The sequence below is a fragment of the Diceros bicornis genome, chromosome 35, assembly GCF_020826845.1.
Source record: "Diceros bicornis minor isolate mBicDic1 chromosome 35, mDicBic1.mat.cur, whole genome shotgun sequence".
In the NCBI taxonomy this organism is placed as follows: domain Eukaryota; kingdom Metazoa; phylum Chordata; class Mammalia; order Perissodactyla; family Rhinocerotidae; genus Diceros; species Diceros bicornis.
In genome coordinates this window covers 19,436,461-19,450,654 of record NC_080774.1, presented here as the reverse complement: position 1 = coordinate 19,450,654, position 14,194 = coordinate 19,436,461, and the positions used below count along the sequence as shown (strand labels likewise).

Below are 14,194 nucleotides of genomic sequence, written 5' to 3'. Positions count from 1 at the left end.
AGCCTGGGCTCCACCACTAACATGCTGTGTGACCTCAGGCAAATCGCTTTCCCTCTCTGGGCCTCTCTGTTCCTTTCTGGGAAATAGACCCTGTGCAAGCCATTCTGACGGCCTCTATCTTATTTCTGGTACTTTCAGCAGCCCTCTGGTAAGTCTCTTCTTACCTCTGTCTCACACGGCAGACTGGGCGCTCACTCTGGTAGGCGATAAGAGCATAATCAATGCTTATGGGAAAAGTGAGTATATAAGAGCTACTCTTTATTGGGCACCTGTGGGTTACCTTACCAGGGTTGAGGTGTATCCTTGTGACAAAACCTATGAAAAGAGTGTTCTAGGAATCGCCATTTCACAGAAGAGCACACCAGCACCCCGAGGGCCGAGAGCCTGGCCAAGTTACGTTACGGGTAAGGAGAAATACTGAGAAGTTCTGGTTTCACGGCTTGTCTGGGTTTCTTTGTTGGCAACGACTTGGCTTTGCATGAATGTCCACGTCTTGCCTAATCTGCCCACAGATTCAAAATATTCTGGGTGAGGATCTCTTAAATATCCTCATTTTCACTTACAGACACAGTACCTTTCATTTGTTTACATTGAAATAAGTCAATCCCCTATTCCGGCCTTGTGGACATCGTTCGATTCTTTCTGACAATGGCTCATGAGGAACAATGGAGAAAAGAAACTCCCAGGAGATCCTTTGGGCCCCATTTAGTGCCATCAAATTTCTCTCACCCCAAAACTCTGATGAGGGTTAGAGAATTATTATGATTTTTCTCACTTTCGATTCCTCTAAGTCTTTAATTGGTAGGTATGCTGGCAAGTCCTGAAATCGACATGCATATTATTTTATCTGCAAACAAAAATGTCCAGGAGAAAAAAATTGGGCATATATATATATTCCCATATTCATAGTTATGTGTATATATAATACACATATATATACATACATAGGTGCATGTATACACATACATATATGTACATAAATATTTAAATGAACATAGCTCACTTTAAAAAAATAGGATCTTGCCAAGGTCTCCCAAGAAGAAAGTGGCAGAGGTGGGATTTGAACCCAGGTCTGCCTGGCTGCAAAGGGGCTGAACTGATGGCAGCGGGCTCCAAGGCCACAGCAAGTGCTCCCGTGTTGTGGGCCCACGGGTGGTGCTGTGGCCATCTGGACGGAAGCTGACGGACCTCTCCACGGGCCAAGACAGTGAGAGGGGAATTACAGCATGTCCTTCATTATGAGACACTCCAACCATGACATAAAAAGGTTTTCAGGGAGAAAGACAGAAACACCTACTCATATGTACACGCTGATTATGAGCTGAATCCTGACTTTAGGACACGCAAAACACGTGTCTCTAGCCATTGTGAAAGGACAGTAAGAACCTGGCAGCACGGTTATTTCTGGAAGCCTGTGAGCATAGCTGGTTCAAGGAGAGAAGTCTGAGTCACGCTCCAAGCCCGGGCCTGCTTCCTCTGCTGAGCCAGCTGGACGTGATCCCTCAGGATGTATCGATGGCTCTTAATTCCCTATTTTTTTTAAGTCCCCATCCATCCTCTCCCTTTATTTGGTAACAGCCGTAGGCAGAGCGAGGAAAGGACATGGAGCCTATTCCTCAGATGCATGACCACTTGTCACCTGGGGGGCAGGGTCATTGTGAACTGAGCCCACGGAGGGGAAGCCAGTCCCGCCAGCGTTATCCATGATCACCTTCTTCTCTAGACTTTCCTGTATTTCCAAACTCTCTAATGAAGGACCTTTGGAATCCGAAAATAACTTCGGAGTTACAAAGGAAAAAAGTGACGTAAGAACCCTTGCTCAAAGACGCCGCTTTCCCGAGACAGCCCACAGGAAAGGAAGCCACTCTTCAGGCCACGGGCCACGGACTCACCACAGAAGGAGATGATGTGGCTGCTGTCTTCGTGGATAAACTTCCGCGTGACGGCCTCCTCCATGATCTGCTTCACCTGCAAGGCAGAGGCAGCCGGAGGGGGACACCCAAACGCGACCGGGGCTGCAGACGCCCCAGAGGGCCGCGTCACCCCGCACTGCCTTCTCAGGCCGTTCAGGACATTCTGATAAGTGCTTTCCTCCCACACCCTCCTCACCGCGTCTTCCGTAGGTCTGCGGCCTGGGGCCTGTGACAGCCCCACACGTCACGTTTTACTGAATTATTCTTTTGGGATCTCTGCACGATGGGCTTCTTCTCAGGTGTCACCTGAAATGTCATCTCCTTCCCTGACCACATTCCCCAAGGCAGCCCTCCCCTCTCTCCATCCATCACCAACTGTAGTTCCTTCGGAGTCCTTACAGTTATTCCTGTCCTATGTGTCTACTTGTTCACTGTCTGTCTCCCTCTTCCAGAATATCAGTTCCCTGAGGGCAGGGCCTCGTCTGCCTTGTTCACTGCTGTATCCACGGAGCCCAAAACAGTGCCTGGTGCATAGTAGGAGCTCAAAAAACGTTTTCTAGGGGCCGGCCCGGTGGCGCAAGCAGTTAAGTGTGCGCGCTCTGCTGCGGTGGCCCGGGGTTCCCGGGTTTGGATCCTGGGTGCGCACCGACGCACCGCTTGTCAAGCCATGCTGTGGCAGAGTCCCATATAAAGTAGAGGAAGATGGGCACAGACGTTAGCCCAGGGCCAGTCTTCTTCAGCAAAAAAGAGGAGGATTGGTGATGGATATTAGCTCAGGGCTGGTCTTCCTCACACACACACAAAAAAATGTTTTCTAAATGAATGAATGAAAATGAAACAGGTATATAAAACAATCAGGAGGGTGTGGTGTGAAAAACCAGCCCTGGAATCTGGAGACGTGGTTCGAATCCCAGCTCGGGCCCTGACCAGCTGGATTTGGGATCTTGTTTTGGGAAACGGAGGCTCAGCTAGGGGAAGCAACTCGCCCAGAGGGGTAGTGCTGGCCCACAGTAGAGACAGAACCAGCCCAGGTCTGACTCCCCAGGCTGCGTGCTTTTCCAACCACACTCACTCGCTCAGCAAACATTTCTTGAGCCCCTCTGAGGTGCCAGGCATGGGGGACACGGTGCTGAAAGGGCCATTGTGCCTCTGCTCATGGAGATGACCCTCTGGGGACCTGAACACCCTCCTGTTTTGCTGGATTCTGGGCCTCACTCACTGACTTCAGCAAAGCATTTCTTCTGTCTGAGCCTCAGTTTCTCCACCTTGAGGTTGAGGAGGTCAGAAGAGATGATCTCAAAGGCTGGTCCCAGCTCTACATCACCGGGGCTGTGACATGGGGGTGAAGGGACCAAAGTCCCGAATCCCCCCCTCAGGGGGCCCCTACTGCCCTCCTGGCCTCCTCATGGTCCCCTCAGACTCAGCCCAGCCAGCACCTCAATGCAGCTGTCCAGAGCAGTCTCAGGCCCTCCGTGCCCCTCTCTCCCTTCCTTCTGGGTGCCTCCTGGAGGGGAAGACAGACTCAAAGCATCCCCGGCCACGTTCTCTGGAAAACACATGGCGGTGCCCACCCCAGAGCTGGCGCACCACCCCCGCCCCACACAACCAAACAGATTGCGAACAGCTGCTCAGCACGCTCCAAGCTGGGCTCTGCCAGCAGCATTTCTAAGCCTGAAAACCACCTAGCCAGGCCCGTGGAAGTGGCCCCATTTATGGATGTGGAAACTGAGGCTCAGGGAGGCCAATCAGCCCGCCCAAGGCCACACAGCTAGGAAGCAGCAGAGCTGGAATTCTGATTTACACCAGTTTTTTCCATCTTGGCTCCAGCTGCCATATCCTGGCCCCTCTAGCTACTTGCTGTGTTTCCTCGGGCAAATCACATCACCTCTCTGAACCTTAGCTTTCTCACTGGGTAAAGGGCTTATGGGAATCGCACCTGCCTCAAGGGGCTATGGGAGGACTGGACAAGGTAACGTACTCCACGTGCTGAGCACAGAGCCTGGTGCACAGTGTGCCTGCAATAAATGTCAGCTGCATGCAGGTTGCCACCCTGCCTGGAACCTCATCTGGCCTCCTTTTACCGTTATTCCAGTCCTGGTTGAAACACCACCTGTTCAGGAGATTCAACTCCCCTGCTTGGTTCCCACAACGGCAGTTTTATAACACCCATCAGATTTATAAGGAATTTTTTTTTTTTTTTTTTGCTGAGGAAGATTGTCCCTGAGCTAACATCTGTGCCAATCTTCCTCTATTTTATATATACGGGATGCCACTATAGCATGGCTTGATGAGCGGTGTGTAGGTCCACGCCTGGGATCCGAACCTGCGAACCCCAGGCCACCAAAGCGGAGTGCGTGAACTTAACCACTACACCACTGGGCCGGCCCCAGATTTATAACGATTTCATCAGCACCTGGCCTCCCAGCCAGGCTGTGGACCTCATGAGGGCGCACACCCTGTGCCTCCCTGCTTTACAGCCATGGTTCTGGCACACCATGGGTGCGCCATAAAGTTCTGTCTGAGGAATGAATGGGCTGAAGGATCATGATTGACTTCTGCTTTGGTAGAACATTTTAGCTGAAAAAATGCTTTCTTGTCACCATAATCATGGGTAAATAGAGCAGCAGTATTATTATTCCTGTTTGTCCAGGGAGGAAACAGTCACAGAGAGGTGGTGCAACCTGCCCAGGGTCACACAGCTGGTGAGGAGTGGAGACAAGAGCTTGGACCCAGGTTTATCTGACTCCAGAGGCTGAGCTGCTTCTACAACATGCTACAACATGGTCTCAGAGCGTTTCCCACCCCTCTCCCCTCCCCAGGCACCTGCCTCCCTCTTTCTTTTGCTCCCCTGAGGCAGGACAAAGTGATGCTGATCTATAACCCAGTCTCTGAGAACCAGCCAGGTTCTCAGAGGGGGCGGAGAAGCACAGTGGTTAATTAAGAGCTAAGACTCTGGGGCCTGACAGACCTGTGTTCAAATCCTGGCTCAGCCACTTCCTAGCTGTAGGACCTTGGGCAAATTCCTTTACCGAGTGCCAACTTCTAAAGAGTCAGTAAAATCTGTTGGCTGTGCCATCAAAATATACCCAGAGTCCGACCGTTTCTCATCCCCTCCACCTGCCCCTCCCTGGTCCAAGTCACGTCTCTCCTGGATGGACACTGTAACCTCTCACTTGTCTCCCTGCGTCCACCTCCTAGAGGCTCGTCTTAACACAGCCAGAAGGATCTTCTTAAAAGGCAAGCCAATAGAACAACCAGACAGAAGATCAATAAGGAAATAGAGGACTTGAACAACATTATAAACCAATCAGACCTAACAGACATACAGAACCCTCCACCCAACCACAGCAGAATACACATTTTTCTCAAGTGCACATGGAACATTCTTCAAGATAGAGCATACATATGTCAGGATGAAAAACAAGTCTTAATAAATTTTAAAAGACTGAAATAATACAAGGTATCTTTTCTAATCACAATGGAAGGAAACTAGAAATCAATAGCATAAGTAGAAATTAACAACACACTCTTAAACAACCAATGGGTCAAAGAAGAAATCACAAGAGAAATGAGCAGATATCTTGAGACAAATGTAAATGAAAACACAACATACCAAAATCTATGGGATGCAATGAAAGCTAAGAGGGAAATGTATAGCTGGAAATGCTTATGTTAAAAGGAGAAGAAAGATCCCAAATCAACAATCTAACTTTATGCCTTTAAGGAACTATAAAACAAGAAGAAACTAAACCCAAAGCTAGCAGAAGGAAGGAAACAATAAACAGTAGAGCAGAGATAAAGAAAATAGAAAAAATTAACAAAACCAAGACTTAGTTCTTTGAGAAGTTCAGCAAAATTGACAAACGTTTAAGATAGATTGACTAAGAAAAACAGAGAGAGGGCTCAAGTAACTCAAATCAGAATTGAAAGAGGAGACATTACAACCAATGCCACAGAAATAAAAAGGATTATAAGAAAATACTATAAACAGTTGCATGCCAATAAATTAGATAATGTAGATAAAATGGATAAATTCCTAAAACACACAATCTACCAAAATCTGAGCAGACTTATAAGGAAGGAGAATGAGCCAGTAATCTAAAATCTCCCAACAAAGAAACGCTCAGGACCAGACGGCTTCAATGGTGAATTTTGCCAAACACCTAAAGAATAATTAACACCGATCCTCCTCAAACTCTTTCCAAAAAAACTGAAGATGAGGGAATACTTTCAAACTCATTCTGTGAGGTCAACATTACCTTGAAACCAAAGCCAGACAAAGGCAGTATACAAAAACTACAGACAAATATCTTCAATGAATATCAACACAAAAATCCTCAACAAAATACTAGCAAACAGAATTCAGCAGCATATTAGGACTGTACACCATGACCAAGTGGGATTTATTGCTAAAATGCAAGGATGGTTCAACATACGAAAATCAATGTCATCCGCCACATCAACATAATGAAGAAAAACACATCACATGATCATCTCAGTTGATGCAGAAAAGCACTTGACAAAATTCACCACCCTTTCATCATAAAAACACTCACCAAACGAGGAACAGAGGGAATTTACCTCAATAAAGGCTCTATATGGAAAATCCAGAGCTACTATCGTTTGTCGTTGTTAGTGCCGTCGAGTCAATTCTGACTCCTAGCAGATTCAGTGTACAGCAGAGCAGAACCCTGCCCAGAATTTTTGCACTATCCTCTCATCTTCCAGTTCTCTCAGACAATGCTCCACGGCTATACACAGGGTTTTCATGGCCAATTTTTTCGGAAGTGGGTGGCCAGGTCCTTCTTCCTAGTCTTTCTTAGTCTTGAAGCTCTGCTGAAACCTGTCCACCATGGGTGACCCTGCTGATATTTGAAATACCGGTGGTGTAGCTTTCAGCATCGCAGCAACACAGCCACCACAGCCTGACAACCGACAGATGAGTGGTGTGGTTCCCTGACCGGGAAATGAACCTGGGCCACCAGGTTCATTCAGAGTGGCTGAATCTTAACCTCTAGACCACCAGGACTGACTGCTACCATCATATTCAATTTCCTCTAAACTCAGGAACAAGACAAAGATCCCCTATCTCACTTCTTTCGTTTAATATAATATTGGAAGTCCTCGCCAGATAAATTAGGCAAGAAAAAGAAATAAAAGGCATTCAAATCAGAAAGGAAGAAGTAAAATTATCTCTGTTCCCAGATGACATGATCTCATATATAGAAAACCCCAAAGATTCCACAAAAAATCTGATAGAATAAACAAATTCAGCCAAGTTGCAGGATACAAAATCAACACATGAAAATCAGTTGCGTTTTTAAACACTAACAATGAACAATCCAAAAAGGAAATCTTAAAAAATCCCATTTACAATAGCATCAAAAAGAATAAAACACTGAGGAATAAACTTAAGCAAGGAGGTGAAAGACTTGTATACTGAAAACTACAATACATTGCTGGAAGAGTTTAAAAAGACACAAATAAAGGGAAATGCATGCCACGTGTTCATGGTTTGGAAGACTTAATATTGTTAAGAGGTCAATTTTACCCAAAGCAATCTACAGATTTAATGCAATTCCTATCAGAATCCCAATGGCATTTTTGTTTTTTGTTTTTTCAGAAACAGAAAACCTATTCTAAATTTATATGGAATCTCAAGGGACCCCAAATAGGTAAAACAATCTTGAAAAAGAAGAACAAAGTTGGTCTCACGCTTCCTGACTTCAAAACTCATTATAAAACTACAGTAATCAAAATAGGGTGGTACTGGCATAAAGACAGACAGGTAACAAATAGAATAGAGTAGAGAACCCAGAAATAAACCCCCCCATATATGGTCAAATGATTTTGAAAGGGAGCCAAAATCATTCAATGAGGAAAGGACAGTCTTTTCCACAAATGGTGGTGGGAAAACTGGCTATCCACATGCAAAAGAACGAAGTGGGACACTTACTTTATACCACACGCAAAAATCAACTCAAAATGGAGCAAAAACCTAAATATAAGAGCTAAAACTATAAAAATCCTAGAAAAAAGCATGGCAGAAAAACTTCATGACATTGGATTTGGCAATGATTTCTTGGCTATGACACCAAAAGCACAGGCAACAAAAGTAAAAATAGATAAAGTGGACTTCATCAAAATAAAAAACTCTTATGCATGAAAGGATACAAGAAACAGAGTGAAAAAGGCAACCCACGGAATGGGAGAAGGTATGTGCAAATCATATATCTGATAAGGGGTTCATGTCCAGAATATATGAAGAATCCCCACAACTCAACAACAAAAAACCTGATTAAAAAATGGGCCAAGGACTTGAACAGACATTTCTCTGAAGAAGATACGCAAATGGCCAACAAGCACATGAAAAGATGATTAACATCACTTATCATTAGGGGAATGCAAATCAAAACCACAATGAGATAGCACCTCACATCCATTAGGATGGCTACTCTCAAAAACCAGAAAATAACAAGTGTCGACGGTGATGTGGAGAAATTGGAGCACTTGTGCACCGTTGGTGGGAATGTAAAACAGTACAGCTGCTACGGAAAGTAGGATAGCAGTTCCTCAAAAAATTAAACATAAAATGACCACATGAGCCAGCAACTCCACTTCTGGGTACACCCAAGAGAACTGAAAGCAGGGCCTTGAAGAGATATTTGTACACCCATGTTCATAGCAGCACTATCCACAATCGCCAAAGATGGAAACGACCCAAGTGCCCATCGATGGATGAATGGATAAACAAAATGCAGTATATACACACAATGGAATATTACTGAGCCTTAAAAAGGAAATTCCGACACATGCTACAACATGGATGAACCTTGAGCACATGACGCTAAGTGAGGTAAGCCAGTCACAAAGAGACAAATACTGTATGATTCCACTTATATGAGGTTCCTAGAGTGGTCAAATCCATACAGACAGAAAGTAGACGGTTGTCAGAGGCTGGGGGAAGTGGGGAATGGAGAGTTAGTGTTTCATGGGTACAGAGTTTCAGTTTTGCAAGATGAAAAGCATTCTGGAGACTGGCTATATGACGATGTGAATGTCCTTAACACTACTCAACTTAAAAATGGTGAAGAAGGTAAATTTTATGATCTATTTTACCACAATTTTAAGAAGTGTGTATGTTATACGTTAATGTAGTATAAATAAACGAACATTTTTCAGCTTAAAAAAAAACAGGTAAGTCAGACCACATCCCTCCTCTGCTCAGAACTCTCCCGTGGCTCCCACCTAACCTAGAGGGACAGCCCGACCTCACCACAGCCCACAAGGTCCCACATGACCCGGACCCACCACTGACCTCCTGCCCTCCTCCCCCACGGTTCGTGTCACTCCCTCCACACACCCCTCCTCCTCTCTGTTTGCCCAAATAGTGGGCACAGTCCCATCTCACAGCTCTGTACTTACTGTTCCCTTTATGGGAACCCTCCTTCCCTAGAAATCTACACAGTTTTCAACTCTTTGCTCGAATCTCACCTTTCCTGAGCATCCTATTAAAATTGCAGCCCTCGGGCGAGCCTGGTGGCATGGTGGCGAAGTGCGGGAGCTCCGCTTTGGCGGCCCGGGGTTCCCAGGCTCAGATCCTGGGCGCGGACCTATGCACTGCGTATCAAGCCATGCTGTGGTGGGATCCCACACACGACGTAGAGGAAGATGGGCACAGATGTGAGCCCAGGGCCAATCTTCCTCAGCAAAAAAAAAAAATTGCAGCCCTCACCCCACTGAGGCTCGACATACCCCTTTTCTGCTTATGTCTCTGCACAGCGTATTGCCCTTAATATGCTATGTATTTTGTTCATTTTGTTCCTAGTATCTCTGATTTCATGAGGTCAGGAATTCCATGTATGTCATTCACTGCCCTACTCTTCAGACCTAGAAGAGCTCCTGGCACATAGTAGGCACTCAATAAGTATCAGTTGGATGAACGCATAACTCCTATGGAGAGGTTTAAATGAGGCAATACTGGTGAATCACACTCACCATAGTGTCTGATACAGAGCGTGTGCTCGATAAACGGCACTTTAATAATGATGAGGAAGACACCCCTGCCGCCCTGGGACAAGTTACATCTGATCTGCACATCCCACTTCCCTGCTTATCAAACACATGTATGCAGGCAACACCAGATTAAAAAGAAACAACAAAATCAACCTTGCGAGGGAAACACTGCCGCCTGCAGGGGGCCTGGAAACAAGTGGCTCCGCCTCGAAGATGAGGAGGCAGAGGGGTCATCAGCAGGTGGAAGGCAGAGACCAAGAACTAATAATAAGTCCCGAGTGTGTCGCAGTTTGCCTGCCTCTCTCCTGCCTGCCTTGCCTTATTGGATCATCACAACTTCAGGGTAATTCTCTCCCCATTTACAGAGGAGGAAACTGAGACTCTGCGGGGAGGACTCGCCTTGCAATGGACTGAATCTTTGTTCCCCCAAATTTATATGCTGGAATCCTAACTCCCTTTGTGATGGTGTTAGGAGTTCTTTGGGAGGTGATGAGGTCATGAAGGCAGGGCCATCATGAATGGGATTGGTGCCCTTCTAAAAGAGACCTCAGAGAGCTCCCTGAGGAGCTCCATGTGAGGACACAGCAAGACAACGGCCATCAATGTATGAACCAGGAAGCTGGTCCTCAGCAGACACTGAATCTGCTGGCATCTTGATCTTGGACTTTCCAGCCTCCAGAACTGTAAGAAATAAATGTGTGTTGTTTAATCCACCCAGTCTATGGTATTTTTGTTATAGCAGCCCAAACAGACTAAGACACTTCTCCAAGTATGGGAGAAGTGGGCACAACCAGGAAGTTCCAGGGGCAGACCTGGCACCCAGGACTTCGATCCCACAGCACAAGAGTGGGGGTCTGCGCGCTGTTTCTGTAAAGATCTAGAGAGTAAATATTTTCAGCTTTGCTGCACCATTTGGTCTCTGTCTCGACTATTCAACTCTGCCCTTGTATCATGAGAGCAGCGATAGGCAATATGTAAATGAATGGGCATGGCTATGTTCCAATAAAACTTTATTTACAAAAACAAGTAGAGGGCCGAGTTTGGCCTTCAGGCAGTAGTTTGCCAACAATGAAATAATAGAAAAATATATCTATATATATAGGTCTCTGCCCCCGGTTCCTGGCACAGAACTCCTAAATCCCTTGTAATTTCCTTAGTGATAAGAGCACTAGGAACATCTTTTGTTCTAATATTTGCTCTTTGATCTCAGTTCCTGACACAGAACTCCTAAACTCCTTGGAATTTCCTAGGTGATAGGAGTGTCTTTTGTTTTAATAAGGTGACTCTTAGCGGGTTCCAGGATAGCTTCAGGATGGGGGCTGGTCACCAAGCCGTGATTAGAAGCTTGGAACTTTCAACCCCACCGTCCATCCTCCCGGGAAGGGGGAGAGGGGCTGGAGATTGAGTTAATGATTGATATTGCCTACATGATGAAGCCTCCATAAAAATCCCAACAGTGTGGGGTTTGGAGAGCTTCCAGGTTGCTGAAGACATGGAGGTGCGGGGAGGGTGGTGCACCTGGAGAGGGCATGGGAGCTCTGTGCCTTTCCCCCATATCTTGCCCTACACATCTTTTCCATCTGGATGTTCATCTGTATCCGTTTATAATAAACTAGTAAACATAAATAAGTGTTTCTCTGAGTTCTGTGAGCCATTCTAGCAAATTATTGAACCCACGGAGGGGGTCATGGGAATCCTGATTTATAGCTCGTCAGTTAGAAGTACAGGTGACAACCTGAGACTTGCAATTGGCCTCTGGAGGGGGGACAGTCTCGTGGGACTGAGCCTTTAACCTGTGGGATCTGACTCTGCCTCCAGGTAGACAGTGTCAGAATTGAGTTAAACCGTAGCACACCCAGCTGGTGTTGGAGAATTGCTTGCTGGGCCAAAAACCCACACCTTTGGTGTCAGAAGTATCGTGTGGTAATAGTGCGAGAGTAAAGGAGAAACACACAGGAGGAGTGTGTTCTTCAGCTCACCCACCCTGCACAGGAATGTCTGGCACCACCAGGCTGGTCTGCTTCACTAAGGGAACAGCCAAGTGAACTGCTCCTCCTTCATCCCAAGTCATGGCTGGGCTGCCTGCCCCAGTGTCACAGTCTGAGGACAGCTCTCAGGGTGAGTGCTACCAACTCGTAGATGCCCTCAGGCTGGCACACGCCTCAGGGTCTCACTTTACTCCTCTGGCCTCAAAGATCAGCCCAGGTCCCACTTTCTAAGATGCTTTAACACCCTTCTATTCCTTTCCTTCATCATTCTTCTGCCCTTCTTTCCGATCCTGCAAACTGTCACCTCCCCCACTGTTATGAGCTGAATTGTGTCCTCCATCCCCAATTCAATCGTTGAAATTTCAACACTTAGTATCTCAGAAAGTGGTCATATTTGGAGATGAGATCTTTAAGAAGTGATTAAGTTAAAATCAGGTCATTAGGGTGGGCCCTAATCTGATATGACTGGTGTCCTTATAAGACAAGGAAATTCCAACACAGATAGCTACAGAGGAAAGACCATGTGAAGACATAGGAAGAAGAGAGCCATCTTCAAGCCAAGGCAAGAGACCAAGAACAGGTCCTTCCCTCGTGGCCCCCAGCAGGAACCAACCCTGTCGACACCTTGATCTCGGACTTCCAGCCTGTACAACTGCGAGAAAATAAATGTCTGTTGTTTAAGCCACTAAGTGTGTGGTACCTCGTTACGGCAGCCAGAGCAGACTAAACATCCCCATCAGCATCATCACCACCGTCACCCTCCTCAGCCTCAGCCCTCTGACTGAGCACTTACATGCCAGGTGAATGAATGAATGAATTCTAGGTTTACCTGTATATTAACTCATTATACCCTCTCCATAGCCTTGTGAGGATAGGTTTCTATTTCTATATCTATTTCTCAGATGATGAGACTGAGGAACAGAGAGATTAAGTAACATGCCCAAGATCACACAGTGAATAGGAGGCAGAATTGGAATCTAAACCCATGTTCTTGACTGCTAGTCTAGGGGCTTCAGCCAACGGCTGTCTCTGATGATAATACCAGTAATTTACCATGTGCCCAGCACTATGCTAAGCGTTCATGGTGTTATGAACTGAATGTTTGTATCCCCACAAAATTCACAGGTTGAAGCCCTATCTCGCAATATGGTGGTGTCTGGAGGTGGGGCCTTTGGGAGGTAATTAGGCTTAGATGAGGTCAGGAGGGTGGAGTCCCCACGATGGGCTTAGTGTCCTTAAAAGAAAGGAAAAGAGATCAGAGTACAGTGAGAAGGCAGCCATCTGAAAGCCAGGAAGAGGGCCCTCACCAGGAGCCGGACCAGCCAGCACCTTGATCTTGGACCTGTCAGCCTCCAAACGGTACGAAGCAAGTGTCTGTGCAAGCCGCCCCATCTGTGCTGCGCTGTCACGTCCGCCCGAGCTAAGACACACGACAAGCCCCACGTAGCCCTCACAACGGGGCTCCTCGTACTCACCATCACCCGCTTGACAAAGAAACTGAAGTTCAGAGACGTGAGTTACTCCCTGCCCAAGGTCATCAGCAAACGCAAGGTCACCCTGCTGAGGCTTACACCCAGGCCCACCTGACTCCAAAGGCAGCCTCTTCCCACCACACTCTGCCCCAGACATAGGGGTCGGATGCGCTCACTGGGGCTCCCGGCTTCAGTGACAGAGAAGAAACAACCCTTCCTCTTCCTCGCTCTCTCTCCAGAAGGCTGGGAGGATCCCCTAACCACTGTGTGTGGCAGATAACAACACGGATGCATTTATTCCTCATCTCAGCGCAAGCCAGGATGGGGCCTGGGGAGCTTCTGCCTCTCTGTGTTGCAAGGTGGCCTGGCCAAGCAAAATGAGGATACGGAGGCTGATTGTTGGCAAAACCAGGGGTAGGTGTCTCTGCTGGGGTTCTGTGTGCTTGAGGAACAGCAAGAGGGCGTTTTGGTTTGGGGCTGGGGGAGGAAGAGGGAGTTTAGGGTACAGGGGCCATGGGACTCAGGGATGGGGAGGACAGGGCAGTGGGGGCCATGAGAAGGGCTCTGACCCCTCCCTGGCTCCTTGGACAGGTTCTGATGACATGGTGGATGCCGCAATGTGCCACCAGATCCCATCAGGACTGGAGGTCACCAGCTGCCAGGACCCTCAGCTGCCAGCCCCTTGGGGGACAGGGGAGCCACTCGGCTGCAGAGAGAGCCTCCCCCACGGTCTCACTCCCTTCCAGGGTGGCCCACATCCAGTGACTGAAGCATGTGGGATGTAAAGACCCACCAACCTCGCCCC

At 47.2% G+C, this 14,194-nt stretch overlaps 1 protein-coding gene across 3 annotated transcripts in view; it reads right to left on the bottom strand.

Annotated features, from left to right (window-relative positions):
* Positions 1 to 14,194, bottom strand: part of SGSM1 (small G protein signaling modulator 1) — a 91,422-nt gene that overhangs the window by 58,343 nt on the left and 18,885 nt on the right. For all 3 annotated transcript variants that reach the window (XR_009216852.1, XR_009216853.1, XM_058531660.1), the window contains exon 2: positions 1,893 to 1,968. Coding sequence is in view for 1 of the 3 variants with exons in the window: in XM_058531660.1 (XP_058387643.1) it covers positions 1,893 to 1,956 (64 nt within the window). In the remaining 2 variants the exon portion in view is untranslated. The remainder of the gene's footprint in view (positions 1 to 1,892; positions 1,969 to 14,194) is intronic.